General features: G+C 47.0%; 1 protein-coding gene across 1 annotated transcript; it reads left to right on the top strand.

Moving 5' to 3' along the window:
• Positions 1-14,614: 14,614 nt before the first annotated feature.
• Positions 14,615-17,709, top strand: Kcna5 (potassium voltage-gated channel subfamily A member 5). Its single transcript, XM_048444095.3, has one exon. It carries the CDS (start codon positions 14,969-14,971, stop codon positions 16,775-16,777), a length of 1,809 nt encoding a protein of 602 aa, XP_048300052.2. The 5' UTR covers positions 14,615-14,968; the 3' UTR covers positions 16,778-17,709.
• The last annotated feature ends 702 nt before the right edge of the window (positions 17,710-18,411 follow it).

Here is an 18,411-nt window from a genome sequence, read left to right on the forward strand (position 1 = left end):
TGGTTCTCCTGTCTCAGTGGGAGACACTAAGAACTCTGAATGTAAATTGTGCAACAAGCCTCTACTGAGGAATAACGGGACTGGTGAGAAATGGTTAATCTTCATTTAGTTCACACATAAAAGTCTCCTGACACACACACCATGAACACCAGAGGCAGGTGGGTGAGCTGGCCTCAAGGTCATAAAAGCAAGAGAGCTACCACTGTCCCCCACCAGCTGCCACACTTGGAGGAGCAGGCCCTGAGCCTCGCCAGCGCAGCCAGATGGAACCAAACCATCCTGTTGGTAGAGATGTGGATGAGCCAACCCTGAAGTTGTGAGCATGGAAGCGCTGTCCCCATCACTCATCTGTCATGTGGCGGCACGGGTGGCAGAGAGATGCCCCTTCCCTTGCCCATCCATGCCTGAGGCAGGTGGGAGAGCTAATCCTTACTTTACTTAGGGATATGTTGAAGTTCGCTCCTTTCCTGTGTATAAAAATAATGTTTTTTTTAATTTTTCAAACATCAATTTATATTATGCAATTGAACATTTTTTGACTTTCAAACTAACCTCCCCATCCACACACACTGCTTTAAAGCGGAAGTCCCAGGGTCACTGCTCTGACTTCCTGGTTATCCCTCTGCAGCAGTGATGAGGACAGTGAGGAGGTCAGAGCCACCCCAAATCAAGGGTGTGCCACATGTGTGTGTGCCTTCCGGTGCTTCCAAAGGACATAGGAGCTAGCCTGTGGGTGTGTGCGAGCCTGTGGGCGGGCAGACCAGACACCTCTTCTCTTGCAAATGAGAGAAGTGAGCCTGAGAGGCTCAGAGGTCAAGTGACTTGTTCAAGGTGACCCAGAGTATAAAGGAACGCCAATGGAGGCCAGGCTCATCTTGTTCTAGAGCCTGTTCCCTAAAAGTGCTTGGAGGGCAATGGGGTCAAGCGCTGAGTTCTGCCAAGGAAGTTCCTAAGTAAAATGGAGTCTTTAGAAATACCTGTCATGAGGTGAGCACAGATGTGGCCCAGCTGTGCTCTTTGGCAGCAGAGTTCTATCTTAGTTCACAATCTCATTTCATTTCTAGTGTTTGCAAAGTACTCCTGGCGGAGGGGGAGCCTGAGTTCATGCCTTTCTCAGGCCTGCTTTCCTTCCTGGGCTAGAGCTGGCCTGCCAGAGAGAGCGGCCAGCAGGTGGCGCTGTCTCAGTTAAGGACGCTGTGAAATGATCGGACACTGGCTCCCAACCTTAACTGTGTGGATGTCCCACTCTTTGGTGACTGTCTCATGACAGTGTGCATAGATCTGGGACTGCTCCAGGCTGTCATGACCCACACCAGGACTCTGACTTTTCTCCATTTCAGTGACTTGAGGTAGCCAAGGGCTTAGTGGAAGGAGAAGTTAGAACAAAGACCTTCCTCTGGCCTCAGTTCTGCAGAAAAGCCCTAAAGCCACTTCTACCACCAGGAGTGGCCATGGCCCTGCCACTTGCCCCTCAAGACCCTCCCCCACCTCCTTGCCTGAACTAACACTCAGTGTCCAGATCTATAAAGTAGGGTCACTCGCAGCACCCATCTCCCAGCATTGACTGTGTTGGCGCCAGCATTCCGTTCTGACCTGGTTTACCTGGAGATGGGGTCAGATACAGAGGGTGAGGCCTGACTGTAAACCCAGGCTGCTTCAGCTGGACTTTTGGCCCAGTAGTTGTGAATCCTGACGCGCACAGCCCCCTTCCAGACTGACCCATGGACCTTGGAGAGATTCTTGTATTTACCTATTGAATCTAAAGGCTGCAGATAAAGAGAGTCACAGGACAAGGCCTGGATGTTGCTGAGCACACTCCAGGAACCCATGTGTCTTCAGCAGGCAAGCTCCCTGAACTCAACTCTTTGATGTTTTCATGGAGATTTCATTGCATGGACACGGCTGATGAAGCTGTTAGCTGCTAGTAACAAACTAACGTCAGTCTTTCGGTCCTCCTAGTCCCCACTAGCTCTCAAGTCCTGCCTTAGTTCTTCCAGTGACAAGCCCCCATGAAGCTCCCTAGGGACTTCAGTCTTCAGACAACTTATTGTTATTGAGAAAAATCCACCACTTTGAAGATTCCAAGGCTCTTAGGGGTTTTGTTATCAGACACGGAGATGAAAGCCAAACATCATTGACTACACAGTTCAGTTCATGTATTCTACATGATCTTGCATTCTACACAGACCCTAAGATAACCTAGAAACTCAGTACTATCTTTTCCATCTTATAGAAAGAAAAACAAGGTTTGGACAGGTTAATTTACTTGTCCACATCATGTAACTAGTAATAAGAAGTACAGTCTGGGGAAGCTAGAGATGGCTCAGCGGTTAAGAACCATACTGCCCGAGCAGAGGACTGGAGTTCCCAGCACTTCATCAGTCAGCTCACAACCATCTGTCTCTCCAGCTTCAGGACATCTGACAGCTTCTTCTGACCTACAAGGACAGCTGACTCCTATGAAAATACCCCACAGAGACACACATGCATGCACACAATTAAAAATAAAAAAATATAAAACAGAAAGTGTACGGTGTCACTCCAGCTTTAGACTTTGTCTCCCAAATGCATGTTCTTTAATCCCACAAAGTGTTAGCAGCCTTCTTTTCTTCTCTCTCTCTTTCTCACACACACACACACACACACACACACACACACACACACACACACGAGAGAGAGAGAAAGAGAGAACACTTTGGCTTGAGCTGTAAGTTTGCAGCTCATGAGGTTGGGAAATGACTTGCACTAATCTAGTAGAATAATCCCAGGGTTCTAAAGGACCATGTAGCTCATGCAGCCAGACACAGGGACTGTTGTCAGCAATTTCTTTGTTGGCAGAAACAAAGGTGAAGCCTCCTGAGACCTTCAGTGGGTGGTGGCTGTCACCAGCCAACAGACTACAATTCATGATCACAGCCCTTAGTATCAGAGTCCTGCTAGCAGCTTCAGTCAACTGAAAATACGTCAGTTTTTCTCCCCAGATTAATAAGTCAGAAGCAGGGTAGGAGGGTGGAATCGATCAGTGGGCGGAACAGTTGAGGGGAAAGAGAAGGCAGACGTTAAAATAGCAGCAGATGAATACACGTAATTTCAACAGTCAATAATGTCACGCCAAAAAGCTGGTATGGCTGCTGAGATAATTGCCCTTCCCCTGATTAGCATCTTTATGAGAAAAGGAAATGATTGCAGTGTGTGAGAAAGCATGCTGCCTCTTGTTTCATGGGAGTAATGGGAGACCAGGCTCCCAATCTGAAGGTTATCCACACACATAGTCTTTAAGGAGAGGCAAGGGATAGTCTTTGGGGTCACCGTTTATCATTCAGGAGGTATGGGGGATACTACTGACTGAGCTGGATCTTATGTGTCTGGGTTTGAAACTGAAGACTCGGGTTGTGGAGACTCTCTGATCCCTCCACAGAGCACACATCCTCCTGTTTCATGACTGTAATAGGCTATTGGACAGGCTCACCTCTTACAGCCCTTGCAACTTTCCAAGTTAAATTCCAAATCACTGGGCATGCTCCCTGGGATCAGAACGGTGTGACAGTACAATAACTCATCCATTAAGGATGTTCACATCTTCATCCCCAGAACCCATGAACATGCTGCTTTAGATGGTAGAAGGAACCTGGCAAACGTGAGTGCATTTTAAGGATCATCAATTAGGAGGTGTTTGGGATGAGATGGATGGAGTGAATGTAATCACATTCTCATAAGAGACAAGAGGATGAAGATGGGTCAGGGTAAGAGGTATAACAAAGGAAGCAGAAGTTATATGTGGATGATTACATGGGGACCATTAGCCCAGGGGTGCAGATGGCCTAAGAAGTTGGAGCAGGCCAGAAAATAAATGCTTCTAGAGTCTCTAAAATACATCAGACCTGCTGAAAATTTGATTGTAGTTCGAAGAAGGTAGTTTTGAACTTCTAGCCTCTGGAACTGCAAAATACTGAGTTTATTCTTGGCAGTTTGTTATAGCAGCAATAGAAAGCTGATGCCACCTTGGAAGGCCTAGAGCAGATGATGTCACCATCAAGATGTCAACATCTCTGATGACACAAGCAAGTGATGCAGGAGAATTGTCTATATTCTGTCAATCATATTTTAATAAAACGCTGATTGGCCAGGCAGGCAGTATAGGCGGGAAAGCCAGACAGGAAGTAGAGGTGGAGCAAAGAGACTGGGAATATTCTGGGAAGCAGGAAGCTCCCTCTGCCATTCCTGAGCAGACTACCGAAGAGGCAGCATGTAACTTGCCCAGCTGAGAAAGGTACTGAGCCATGTGGCTAACATAGATAAGGATAATGGGGTAATATATGTTATAAGAGCTAATAAGTAGCCTGACCTAATGGGCCAATCAGTTTATAACCTAATGTAGACTCTGTGTTATTTTCTTTGGGAATTGCCGGCTGTGAGGTACCGGGTGGGACAGAAACCCCAACAAGCCGGCCTTCATGTTACAGATGGCATCCACGTGGAAACTGAATCCACAGAAAGCTTGAGAAAGCTTGGAAAAGAATAGAGTAAAGCATTTTTTCTTGGTAGCAGCAATTTCTCGGGTCTGCTTTGCTTGCTAGAGGCAAGCAAGAGCTCTCATCTAAGAGAGGCTTCCTGACTCAGCTTTAGCTGCAGAATCCTGCAGCTTATTCAGAGGTCCTGTCATGAAAAACTTAAACTGTGTTGAGGAAAAGCTGAACGCATGCTTTTTGGTTTTCAGCCATAGCAGAAAAAAAGCTGTGCTGTTTTAAAATGCCAACCATCCTGCCAGGGCAAACTCTGACTCTTTCAGGCAGGCAGTTCGACTGAGTGTGATCTGTGAACAGAATGATGCAGCTTGCTTGCTGGCAAGGACCTTGAAATGCCATAGAGTTGTGGCAAGAAAAATGGCTGCAGCCGGTACCTCAGCCATGAGACTGGAAAGCTAAGGAATGGGCTGAATCTAGGCGACAAAGCCACGGCTTTCATTCTCTTCTTAAAGACTCATGTGGTCAGAAAAAGAGAGACATACAGTAAAGAGAGATTCAAAGACAAATAAGACCTCTTAATGGTTTACAGTGTGTTAAAAATATATGCAGGATAAAAGTTAAAGTTCTTAAAGTAAAAAGAAAGAAAGAGAGTAGTTGGGTGTGGTAGTACGCACCTTTAATCCCTATGCCCCGGAGGCAGAGGTGGGTTGACCTCTGTGAGTTCAAGGTGTGGTAGCACACACCTTTAATCCCAATGCCTGGGAGGCAGAGACAGACAGATCTCTGTGAGTTCAAGGTGTGGTAGCACACACCTTTAATCCTAGCACTGGGGAAGCAGAGACATGTGGATCTCTGTGAGTTCAAGGTGTGGTAGCACGCACCTATAATCATAGCACTGGGGAGGCAGAGATCTCTGTAAGTTCAAGGACAGTCTGGTCTACAGAGTTATTCCAGGACAAAGATATACAAAGAACCTGTCTCAAAAAGTAAAAGTAAAAGAAATACAGGTTAAAGACACATAAAGATGGAAAATATACAGAGAATCTTGATACTGTATGTTATTATTATGCTCTCTTTGAATTGTTTGAATGCTGAGGAAGGAGCAACAGCTGCTAAAAGACTTTTGTTTATAAATGCTGCTGAATTAACCCAAGATAGGTATTTTGAAAATACCTTGACTTCAAAACTGAAGTCAAAAGGTATGTTACTTTGGAGAAGAGATTTTGCTTTTGTTTCCACAGAAAATGAGAGGCTGTGGATTCATTCTGAATTAAGAAAAATCCAGTTTGAACAAGGAAGACCACCTGAGAAATCTCCAGTAGGAACAGATGGCCTGGATGTCTGAATTCTACATCCAGAACAGATTCAAGACTGCTGCCTGAGATGATCAAGACTCACAGGATACTCCAGTCAGGACTTGATTATAACTCTAAATTTTCTTTAGGTCCCCATTAGATTATCAACGCCCCCAACCAGCAGGAAGTAGCCTGGAATACTACGCCCACATTCTCAACAAATGGACTATGGGTATTTTCCTTTGTTAAAAAAAAAAGAGGGAAATGGTGCGGGAGAATTGTCTATATTCTGTCAATCATATTTTAATAAAACGCTGATTGGCCAGGCAGGCAGTATAGGCGGGAAAGCCAGACAGGAAGTAGAGGTGGAGCAAAGAGACTGGGAATATTCTGGGAAGCAGGAAGCTCCCTCCGCCATTCCTGAGCAGACCACCGAAGAGGCAGGATGTAACCTGCCCAGCTGAGAAAGGTACTGAGCCATGTGGCTAACATAGTAGATAAGGATAATGGGATAACATAAGTTATAAGAGCTAATAAGTAGCCTGACCTAATGGCCCAATCAGTTTATAATCTTATGGAGTCTTGTGTGTGATTTTCCTTGGGAATTGCCAGCTGTGGGGTACCAGGCAGGACAGAAACTCCAACAAGCCGGCCCTTCATGTTGCAAGCAAGTGTCCTCTGAGAGGCAGAAACCTCAATTGAGAAAATGCCTCCATAAAACCTGCCTATAGGCAAGCCTGTTGGGTCTTCTCTTGATTGATGATGGATGTGGGAGGGCCCAATCTGCTTTGGTGGTCCTAGATGGTATAAGAAAGTAAATTGGGGGCTGGAGATGGCTCAGTGGTTAAGAGCTTTGCCTGCTCTTTCAAAGGTTCTGAGTTCAAGTCCCAGCAACCACATGTGCTCACAACCATCTGTAATGAGATTTGGTGCCCTCTTCTGGCCTGCAGGTATACATGCAGGCAGAACACTGAACACATAATAAATAAATAAATCTTAAAATAAAAAAGAAAGAGAGCAATCCATAGGAAGCAAGTCAGTAAGTAGCATTGCTCCAAGATCTCTGCTTCTGTTCCTGCCTTCATGTTGCTGCCTTGAATTCCTGCCCAACTTCTCTCGGTGACAGAGTATGTTCTGAGGGTTGTAAGCAGAAATGAATGCTTTAATCCCCCAGTTGGTTCTGGTGTTTTTTCATAGTAATAGAAACCCTAATAAAGGCAACAAAGCTCTCTCTTACCCCCATACCTTCCATCAGGGTCTCCCATGTTAAAGCTGATATCCCAAGATTCACTTTCCCCAACTTTCCACTGACACCAAGGATCACAGCTGCACTGTGGTGTCAGCACAGGGAGAGGCCACTAGTGACGGTGTCCGTCACTGTGAGCAGTTAATGGGCATGGCATCAGCGGGTGCTTGTTATAGTTGAATGGCGCAGATTGACTAGTGTTGATTATCACACTGAGCACTGCGGCTTCTGAGACAGTGATTCTTGGAAACTCTATGGGAAGTAGCATTTACTACTGTCTTCATAGTGTCTTCACACAAGGAAAGTGAGACATCATTGGGGTATTGCTGAGTCTTTTCTTTGCACAGGTCTGCTTCAGTCCAGATCCCCAACCCTCACACAGGAGAATTAGCGACCCAGCCCCAGTCCACTATGCACCTCCAGTAAAAAGAGCAGGCTCTTGAGTGGACAGGCTCTCTGGGGAGTCCTCTTTAGCTTTAGTGGATATCAGGATCATGTAGGAACTTCCTGAGCCCATCTCCAGACATTTCAATGCAGTCTGTGTGGAAAGGGCGCTGGGAAACTCTATTCCGAGGATGCTCTGGTTTCATCCAGTATTGCTGGTCAATGAATGACATTGGAGTAACATGCAAGCTGATGACCGTTGCACCACTAGGACCAGCTGCTTCAACACTATTGCTGAGCCTCAGGACTCTGCCATGACCTTTTTTTGCCAAGGTTTTGCCAAATCTGAATGAAAAGGATTTACTTTGATAAGCATACTGAGAAGAAACAGATACAGAGATGAGTATTGCCCACAAATTGTGTACCATCCTCATGTTTCTCCCCCCATATTTAGAAGGAACGCTAATCATACAACAGCCAAGGGATCTGACATGTATTTAGCTGCTTTTAAATAAAATGCGTTTGTCATGCAACGCATGATAACCTCACCGAGATTCAGAAACACATCTTCGGATACAGATTGCAATGAGCTGAAAAAAGCAGTGGATCTAATATGCTAAACTCATATGAATTATAGTTAGAATTGGAAAATTGAAAATGCAATTCCACCATCTCTAACCTTCCACAATAGGGAGATTATTGACTAATGATCTCATAGAAGACTTTCACCCTATGTGAGTGGGGGCTGTGGTTAGATAGTTTGGGAGAGGACAAGAGGAATAATAGAGAAAGAGAAATACTCGCAACTCAGCTCTAACCTGCAGTTTGCCAGTGGAGGAGGGGTGACCATGGGGAAGCCCAGGAGAAGGCAAGACACCCAGGACTCACCAACGCCAGCTGCTCCATGAACTTCCCCGCTACTGTATATTTAGGTCACATTACGCTCTCTGTCCTCTGGAAATGCACTGGACCCATTAATGAATTCATTCTGTGATTATCACTGTGTAGGGAGGCAGAAAGGGAAAGGGTGAGAGGGGGAGCCAAGCTCCAGATGTGAACATTAATTTGTGAATGGCCTCTCATCTTAATCCTTCCGAACTGGAATCTGGGTCAATGGAGGCATAATCTCTTTCCCCTCCCCCTCCCCCTCCTCCTCCTGGGATGCTCCTTCCATGCCCACCCTACTTGTTTCCCATCTCTCCACAGGCAAGGGAAAGACCTGTGTCTCCAGCCTGCACACATCTGACTTGTGTGTGTGCTGTTTTCTTTCCGCTTTTGTGCTTTTTCAAACAGGAAAGGAAGGAAACTTCCAGGACTTCCTTCCAAGGTGTTGGATTGAAAGGGCAATGACGAGGGAAGGGGTGGTGAGGAAGGAGGCCTTCTCCCTTCATTAATGTATATGCTACACGTGGAGGAGGGAAATGTGTCTGGAAAGAAGATTATGCAAGAGAATAATATCACCACTCATGCTACACGTGGAGGAGGGAAATCTGTCTGGGACAGAAGATTACGCAAGAGAATAATACCACCATTCTACTGTCAATGATTGCTTGATAATGCATCTTTCTAGTGCAGCATTGAATTATATGTTTTATAAAGTTAGTAGTAAGACTCAAACTACTTTTGATCATTGATCAATTTTTATTTATTTTTCTGAGAAGAAAAAACTACTTTGGTAGATTTCAATCAGACTGACTTCTATTGGGCTCTAACCGGTGCAGACAGGGAAGTCTCAAGGTTGCTTTGCGTTCTCTGGACCACTCCTCAAAAAGATGCTGCCCTAATCTGTGCGGCTGTGTTCTTCATCTAGAAAGAGTAGTGGTTTTGTTGAATTGCTATTTTGGAGGAAGGGGAAATTCGACGATACAGGGCATGCATGTGAGCAGGATAATGTGGGAGAGTTCCTTCCCAAGAGTGATCAAAGAGGGAGGAAGATGTAGCCCCAGATTCAGCATCTCTCAGTTTGATGGTGGAATCTGCCAGAGCTATTGTTCCAGCACAGCAGCCTCTGGTCCACCTCCTTGAGTGGGAGGGCTGGAAGAGGCCTGAGTTCTAAGACTTGGCTCCCTGGGTGTGCATCTTCAACTTGTTTGCAGACATGCAAACATTTCTGATGAGGGTCTCCTCTTGTGGATCACCCCTCCACTGTGAAAAGGCGCAACTGATACGTGGTGCTGTAACTATAACCAAATGTAATTTCTGTTCCTTTCTGTCCATTTAAAATTTGCTCAGTAATGGGAGCCCCCTTGTCCCGATCTGGATGAATATATAAGTCTCCATGTTTTGGGTTATATTATATATTAATATAATATCATTATATTAATATAGTACACAGAACTACAATGACTACATATAGTCATTGTATAATTAATGTATAATCCAACATGCTAAATTGGAATTTTACCCACAATATTGTTTTTACCCACGAAGTTGATGTGACTTGTTTGGTAATAGATAATCTAGTAATTTAATTTGCTCTGAGCTAAGGGTCAGAGCAAACCTAATTTACTCCTTGCCCTATTTGGTCATTTAAATGGCCCTTACATTTATCTGGTTAGATAGCAACTCCTCAGTCTCTGTGAGTGTTCGCTCTTGCTAGAAATCATCTTTGCTTCTGTCCTCAGTTTCCCCTTTCTGGCTGACTAACCCAATAGCTGCATTTGCTATTAGTTCAGCTGCAATCAGTGTGTCTTCATTAAAATATATAATATAGAGTTTGTATAATGTATAATTTTGTAAGAAGTCAGAAGTTAGTAAAGTATAGCCTAGTTTACAGTCTCTCTTCAATTCTCTCTCTCTCTCATTTACCTACATATGTATTTACTTGTCTATTGATAGCGGATAGATAGATAGATAGATAGATAGATAGATAGATAGATAGATAGATAGATAGATAAGAGTGGTTGGAACCAAATGTAGGTGCTCACATACACCTCCTTAAGCAGAAAGACAAAGATGCATTCTAGATGGAGCGGAGTAAAGTGGGGAGAGGCGTAAATCATGCACAGGAGGAATGAACGACAGGCACATCAACACAGCTGCTTCCATCGAGACACTAGAGAAGTGCCTAAATGTGGAGTGAAGGCGCTCCTGGTATAGGGCTGGGAAGATCATTAAGACTTGGTTCTTCCTTCATGAACTGGCTTCCATCCGCCTACCTGGCCAGTCTCACAGATCTTTCCTCAGCCTTCTCTGTCAGTTACATTAATGTTTTTTTCTGGTCCTCAAGCCAGACCTGGGATTTCCTTTCTGAGGTCACAGTCTTTCTCCCACCTAAACAGTCCACCTTCTGCTCACCACCTCAGGAGAGCCTCCCTAGGTTCCAAAAGGAGCCTGGCCCCCACTGTTCTCACGGCACCCTGTGGTCTGTGAAGAATCTCTCAAAGTTTGAATTAAATAAGCAATGTAAAATTAGGTGTCAGTGTGTTTTTCCTTTCTTGGGGTGTATCACTAAGGGGCTGCAGAATATGTCTGCCTTGGTCATTAATGTATTACTTATGCACTGGGGACATAGCTTGTGTGTAGTAAACATTAATTAAGTAAATGAATAGTTTTCAATTTTATCTCATGTAGCCCAGGTGAGCCTTGAATTGTCTGTGTAGCTAAGGATGACCTTTTGAACTCTCCATCTTTCCAACTCCACCTCCCAAGTATTGGATCTGCAGGTATGTGCCATCATGTCTGGCTTAGTGGGTGTTTTTGTAAGATAAAATCTTGCTGTGTAGCCCTGGTTGCCCTCAATTGTACTGCCTCTACCTTTCAAGTACTGGGATTAAAAATTTGTACTACCATTATTGGCTCTGTTAATAATGGTTTAATAAAGTTGACATTTAGGACACTTTCTTCTATTTTCTCTCTCCTTTCTCCTCTAGCCCCAGTGCTCTTTCATTCCAGTACCTTCCTTGTAACTTCTCTCTTTGGCTATGCAGTCTTGCCAAGGTTTTCCGTGGTCTAGGAGGACCACTCTTAGGAATCAATGTCCTTTCCTTTTTTCTGTACATTTTCTTCTGGGAAAATGGTGAGGTGTGGCAGAGAATTCCTTCAGGGTCATCATCTGAATCTTACCTGAATGAGGTTGCTATTCAAGCTGTGATTTCTAGACAGCTGCATTAGCACCACCCAGGAGCTTTGTCTAAAGCTGCAGTCTAAGATCCATGCCACCCCAGAGTCTACATTTCGACAGGACCCTAGGGTGGTGAGTCACAAAACACTGTGAAAGCTGTGGTTCCTGATGTGGGAGGTCCTTCTGCATCTTGTGAATATGTTTCTTTACCATATGTTTGGTTAATAAAGAAGCTGATTTGGCTAATAGTTAGTCAGGAGATAGCTAAGCAGGAAATCCAAGCAGAGATACAGGGGAATAGGAGATGGAGTCTGGGAGATGCCAGCAGCCATATAAAAAGCAAGATGTGAGGTAACAAGTCACAAGCCTAGTGGTAAAATATAGAATAATAGAAATAGGTTAATCTTAGTTGTAAGAGCTAGTTAATAATAAGCCTGAACTGATAGGCCAAGCAGTTTGTAATTAATATTAAGTCTCAGAGTGGTTATTTGGGAACTGGTAAGCTAGAGAGACACCTCCTGTTATAGTTTCCTACAGCTACCTAAGTAGAAAGGAAAGCCTACTGCAATCATGTGCTGTGTCAAGGTGGGGGTGGGGTGCATCTGGGAGTGAACAAGAATGAACAAGAATGGCAGGAAGCCTGTCTTGAGATCACAATGCTGGGGTGCGAAAGGGGAGGAGAGAAGAACAGTTGAGCAGGGAGAGTCAGTCTTGGCTAGCTCCTTGGTGATCCAGAGTAATAAGTGTCAGTGGGATTCTAGGTGCAGCCTGCTGTGCAGAGGGCTGCCCAGGAGGAAAGTGGTCTTTACAGGAAAGCCAAGTCAGAGGTAGAGGCTGAGGGTTCCCAAGCCTAGGAGCTGTCAACTGGCTTCCCTTTCAGTCATGAAGGGTGGTCGATGGCTGCCACCTGTGGTACCCATAGGTAACTAAGCAAGAAGTCTAGGAAAACTGCTAAGTATATAAGAAGCACATTTAGAACAAAGGAGGCCTGGCTAATGTGCTTGCGTCCTGTTCTCCTATTCCTCCGGAGATAGTTTTCACAAAGATTGCTGGAAGACAAGCTCAGAGAACTCATCCCCCTGGGGAGCTCAAGGGTTGATCACATGAACCAATAATACCCCTCCTTGTATGTACAAGATGCACAAGTCAGTGACTGGAGACAGGGCTGTGGGTCTCTGATCCCACCCTCCCCATCCCAGCAGGGAGGAACCTAAGTATCTGTAAGGAGGAGGTTGCAGGTGTTATACAATAGTACAAAGCTTGCCCCAGCATGTGTAAGGTCCTAGGTTAGATCCTCAGCTCCTCAATAAATAAAGAAAAAAATGAAACCAAGGCATGGAGAGCACAAGGCCCTAAGGCTAGCCACTGATGTGGCCACAAACCGCCTTTCACATCCAGGCCCAGTCCTCAGCCCTGCACATTTGCAGAGAACTCATACACAGAGTCATCCACAACCAAACATCTGCTCGAACCCAGTTCCCAGCAACTGCCTTATACATATACTTTAAAAAAATCACACCCACGTGCATCTCCAGGGCTGCCACAAGTTTGTGTGCCTCTTGCTGTTCCAACGAACTTTGCAACAAGTTTCCAAGACACCCACATGTATGGACCCATTCACAGCCAAGAGGTCATGACACTCCTGGAGTAGAATCTCCAACAGTATGCAGGAAAAGAAACAGACAGTTATATGTAAGTAGACATTCAGAACAGCAGTAACTGCACAGCAATATAAAACTAAGAAACATCTGGAGGCGGCCGTATCTGGAGTTGCCAGGCGTGCCTTGAAAAATCCTCCTCTCAGTTTTTGATGCCCACAATAGCCCCATGGACTAAAAACAAGGGTAGAGAGGTGGCAGGGGGGGCGAGGGGACCTGGCGTCTATACGTGCCTAGACGTATATTATATATACGTCTCGTATATATATACGGCCATCCTACTGCCTCCTGCAATGGAAGAGAATGCTCCTGGGACAGATACGGGCAGGCATGACTCCAGCAGGTTGGATTTGAATTACAGCTTCGCTGTTTTCTATTTCTGTGCACCTATGGAATTTTGTCAGTCCTTCTGTGCTTCGCTTTCCTTGTATGTTGAAGGTAGCAATAGCACTTACTTACAGAGTAAGATGAGGCAGACATGCCAAAAACAAGTAAGTCCCTCAGACACTCTCCACCTTCCTCTCCTTAAACTGGTCTAGATGCAACTTCTAGTTACTAGCCCAGAGGTTCCCCCTGCACAGTCTTTCCCCACCAGGAGTAATAACCCTCTCCTCTCTCCTCTTTTTTTTCTTTTCTTTTCTTTTCTTTTTTTTTTTTTAACAGTTGAGGATTTGGTGGAGTGTTTGGAGGGATACTGTAGGATGCAGGATCACAAGACCAGACAGTTTCTCTTTTGATGGGGCTGTCCCTGATCCTGAAGATCAGATCACCAATGTCTGGACTGGAAACCAGGTTCAAGGGGGTGCTGGAAGGTCTCAGACTCCTACCTTTCAATGGGTGTGCAGGAGGATGAGAAGAGCTCTCTGTCTTCCTCCCTCCCTCCCTCCCTCCCTCCCTCCCTCCCTCCTCCTCCTTCTCCCCCTTCCTCTCACACACATATACACACAGTTCACCACTCCTCTTCAGTCTAATTCTTTCTTAAGAAAGGAGGCTGGTAATACTCTAAAGCAGTAGTTCTCAATCCGGGGATGGCGACCCCTGGATAAACCTCTATTTTTCAAAGTATTTACATGGCGACGATTCCCAACACTGACAAAATTTCAGTTATGAACTAGCAACGAAGCAATTTTATGGTGTGTGTGTGTGTGGGGGGGGGGGGTTACCGCAACATAAGGAGCTATATTAAAGGGTCGCAGCATTAGGAAGGTTTGAGAACCACGGTTCAAAAGAAACAATATACAAATGACTCTCTCTAGTCTCTCGTTCTTAGATTCAGCTAAAAGCCTTTCCCTTCCATCAGAAGCAGTTCCCATCCTCTGGTGTCCTCTTGGCTTTCAGTGCGTTCCCAGGTGATCTGAGATCCTGAAGCTATTCTCATCCTGTTGCCCTGGGAGTTTCTGCTCTCCTGGAACAACCTGTTCCTCGCTCCTCCCGCTCCCTCCTCCCCTTCCCGTCCATTTTTCAGCGGGGCCCCAGCTGAACTCTCTGGAGAGACACTCTCTGACTCTGTCCCCAGAGGAGAAAAAGGGAGGGGGAGGAGGAGAGGAGGGAGCCACAAAGGGCGGAGGCCGGGGAGCTCAACGAGAGAGGGGCTGCTGGAGGCTGCATCTGCAGCAAGAAGGCTTTTCTGCTGCCTGGTAACCAGCTGCCGGAATACACAGAGAGAGGCTGGGAGTAGGGGCAGAGGCTTTTTGACGTCAGGACCAGTCAAGGGGATCGGGCCAGCTATCCTAGCCAGACCAGAGACAGCTGGGCCCTCGGCTGGAGAGAAGCCCAAAGCAAGGCGCGGAGCGTGAGTGAGTTGGGGGTGTGGAAGTCGGTTGTCTGGGGCGCAGCATGCCCCCTGCCCCTGGGTCATGGAGATCTCCCTGGTGCCCCTGGAGAACGGCAGTGCCATGACACTCAGAGGAGGAGGGGAGGCAGGGGCAAGCTGTACGCAGACCCCCAGGGGAGAGTGTGGGTTCCCTTCGACGGCTGGGCTCAGTAATCAGTGCAAAGAACCCTCACCGAGGGGACACACCAGGCAAGGAGATGAGGACCAAGGGGGGAGGCCTTTGCCCTCTCTGCCTCGGAAGCTGCCACAGCCTAGAGAGCCATCTGCCGAGGAGGAGGAGGAGGAAGGCGACCCTGGCCTGGGCACAATGGAGGAGGACCAGGCTCCACAGGGCGCAGGGTCGCTCCATCACCAGCGCGTCCTCATAAATATCTCCGGGCTGCGCTTCGAGACGCAGCTGGGCACCCTGGCGCAGTTTCCCAATACCCTCCTGGGGGACCCAGCCAAGCGCCTGCGCTACTTCGACCCCCTGAGAAATGAGTACTTCTTCGATCGCAACCGGCCCAGCTTCGATGGCATCCTCTACTACTACCAGTCTGGGGGTCGCCTGCGTAGGCCGGTCAACGTCTCCCTGGATGTGTTTGCAGATGAGATCCGTTTCTACCAGCTGGGGGACGAGGCCATGGAGCGCTTTCGGGAGGACGAGGGCTTCATCCAGGAAGAGGAGAAGCCCCTTCCCCGCAACGAGTTCCAGCGCCAGGTGTGGCTAATCTTCGAATACCCAGAAAGCTCGGGGTCCGCAAGAGCCATCGCCATCGTGTCGGTCTTGGTCATTCTTATCTCCATCATCACCTTCTGCTTGGAGACTCTGCCTGAGTTCAGGGATGAACGGGAGCTGCTTCGCCACCCGCCAGTGCCGCCCCAGCCCCCAGTCCCCGCCCCAGGGGCCAATGGCAGCGGGGCTGGCGCCCCTTCCTTTGGCCCCACAGTGGCACCACTCCTGCCTAGGACCTTGGCTGACCCCTTCTTCATTGTGGAGACTACATGTGTGATCTGGTTTACTTTTGAGTTGCTCGTGCGCTTCTTTGCTTGCCCTAGCAAAGCAGAGTTCTCTAGGAATATCATGAACATCATTGATATTGTGGCCATCTTCCCCTACTTTATCACCCTGGGCACCGAGTTGGCAGAGCAACAGCCAGGAGGCGGCGGTCAGAACGGGCAGCAGGCCATGTCCTTAGCCATCCTCAGGGTGATTCGCTTGGTCCGGGTGTTCCGCATCTTCAAGCTTTCCCGGCATTCCAAGGGGCTGCAGATCCTGGGTAAGACTTTGCAGGCGTCCATGAGAGAACTGGGGCTACTCATCTTCTTCCTCTTCATCGGAGTCATCCTCTTCTCCAGCGCCGTCTACTTCGCAGAGGCCGACAACCAGGGATCCCATTTCTCCAGTATCCCAGATGCCTTCTGGTGGGCAGTAGTCACCATGACCACTGTAGGCTATGGGGACATGAGGCCCATCACGGTGGGAGGCAAGATTGTGGGCTCACTATGCGCCATCGCTGGGGTCCTCACCATTGCCCTGCCTGTACCTGTCATTGTCTCCAATTTTAATTACTTCTATCATCGGGAGACTGACCACGAGGAGCAGGCTGCCCTGAAGGAGGAGCAAAGCAACCAGAGGCGTGAGTCTGGGCTGGACACAGGGGGTCAGCGGAAGGTCAGCAGCAGCAAGGCCTCCTTCTGCAAGACTGGGGGTTCCCTGGAGAATTCTGACAGTATCAGAAGGGGCAGCTGCCCCCTGGAAAAGTGTCACCTCAAGGCCAAGAGCAATGTGGACTTGCGAAGGTCCCTATATGCCCTCTGTTTGGACACTAGCCGGGAAACAGATTTATAAAGAGACGGGTGACAGAGGAACTAGGAACAGGGATGGGTGGCCCTCTTTAGCCTGGGCATCTGTTTTATACCACAGAGTATTTTAAGCCCACCTGGTCACTGATTTATGGATGTTTGCCTTTCTCCTTTTCACCCGCCCCACCTCCCTAACCTCTAACGTCTCCATTTTTTCCCCTCCTCTTTGCATAACCCCAAGGGTCACCTATTTTTAAGAAGTATCACATTCCATGACGCAGGAGCTGTGGAAGTGGTGGGCTCCGTGAGATGGAAGTATTCATAACCAGTTTTCTATACCCAGCAGAGGAATAACTCAAACAAAAATGACTTTAAATAGCCCGGATCCCATGGGATTCCATAGCCTTCCCTCTCCCTGCTTTCCAAATTTACTTTACGTGTGATGATATTTGTGTATGGGGCAAATACTGTTTTTATAGCTGATGAGTGCATTTTTGTACAGCAATGCACATGAAGAATATTTGGGTGTGTTCTTAAGATATACTTTGAATTGCAAAAGAGTTGGGGTCATCTTTTCCAAGGGCACGTGGGGTCAGAGACCCTGAAAAAGCTGTTCACATTCCTGTGCTATTGGTGCTTTGTGTCGAGGGTAGAAAATATTCTAGAAGGCCAGCACATAGCTTTTCTTTCCTTTCCTTTCCTTTCCTTTCCTTTCCTTTCCTTTCCTTTCCTTTCCTTTCCTTTCCTTTCCTTTCCTTTCCTTTCCTTTCCTTTCCCTTCCTTCCTTCCTTCCTTCCTTCCTTCCTTCCTTCCTTTCTTTCTTTCTTTCTTTCTTTCTTTCTTTTTATGTTCCCCATAAATATTTCTTGTGACTTTTCACAGAAGCATTTTAATGACGTTGGAAGAACGCATTTGAGAACTCATTCTTTTCATTTTGATACTGAGAAATAAAATGTGACTCCATTGGGGCAAGTGTTAGTCTTTCTACTGCTGATGTGTGTTGTGACATGTTAGCAGTGAAGTGTGCCACTTGCTGTCCGGTTTCAGAGTCAGTGCAAATGAGTTGACGAGGTCAGAAAACCTAGGGAGCCCAGCATCCTTCTTTTGGGGGGGAATCTCTGAGCTTAGAAGGATGATAGACAGATTGCTCGTGACATAGATGATTACAGTCAGTACAGACAGACGAAGTGGGATTAAAGAAAAGGGGTGGCGAGCCCCGCCTTGCAATGTCCTCTTGTGACACCAGCTCTGAGTCTCTCAAGGTTGTCTCCTTTATTCTAAGCCCTAAGGCCTTCTTGTTACTGTTCCCAGTGTTCTGAGAAGCGCGCCTGATAATGCTCACAGACAGGCCTAGTCAGAGGAGTACAGTCCGGTCAAGGTTACTGGGGAAAAGGGCCTGCCTATTCACTGCCCTGGAGCCTGGTTTGGCAGAGGTGTGAGCCATGGAGTCCTGGTGGGGAATATGGGAGGTTTTCTTGTTCCAGCTAAAGGACAAACTGTGGGTTGGCCCCCATAACCCTTAAACTCAGAATGAGTCTCCTTGTTCCTCCTTCAGCTGGACAGTTTGGGGCGTCACCCCACAGCAGGTTTTGTTCCAGCCGCGGTGTCTCTCTGGGTTCCTGCTGTTGCTTCTTCTAGCAATGCAGGCCGGTGGTTTTACAGCCTCCCTGGGGAAGGCGG

The sequence above is a fragment of the Myodes glareolus genome, chromosome 3 (genome assembly GCF_982192425.1).
Source record: "Myodes glareolus chromosome 3, mMyoGla1.1, whole genome shotgun sequence".
In the NCBI taxonomy this organism is placed as follows: domain Eukaryota; kingdom Metazoa; phylum Chordata; class Mammalia; order Rodentia; family Cricetidae; genus Myodes; species Myodes glareolus.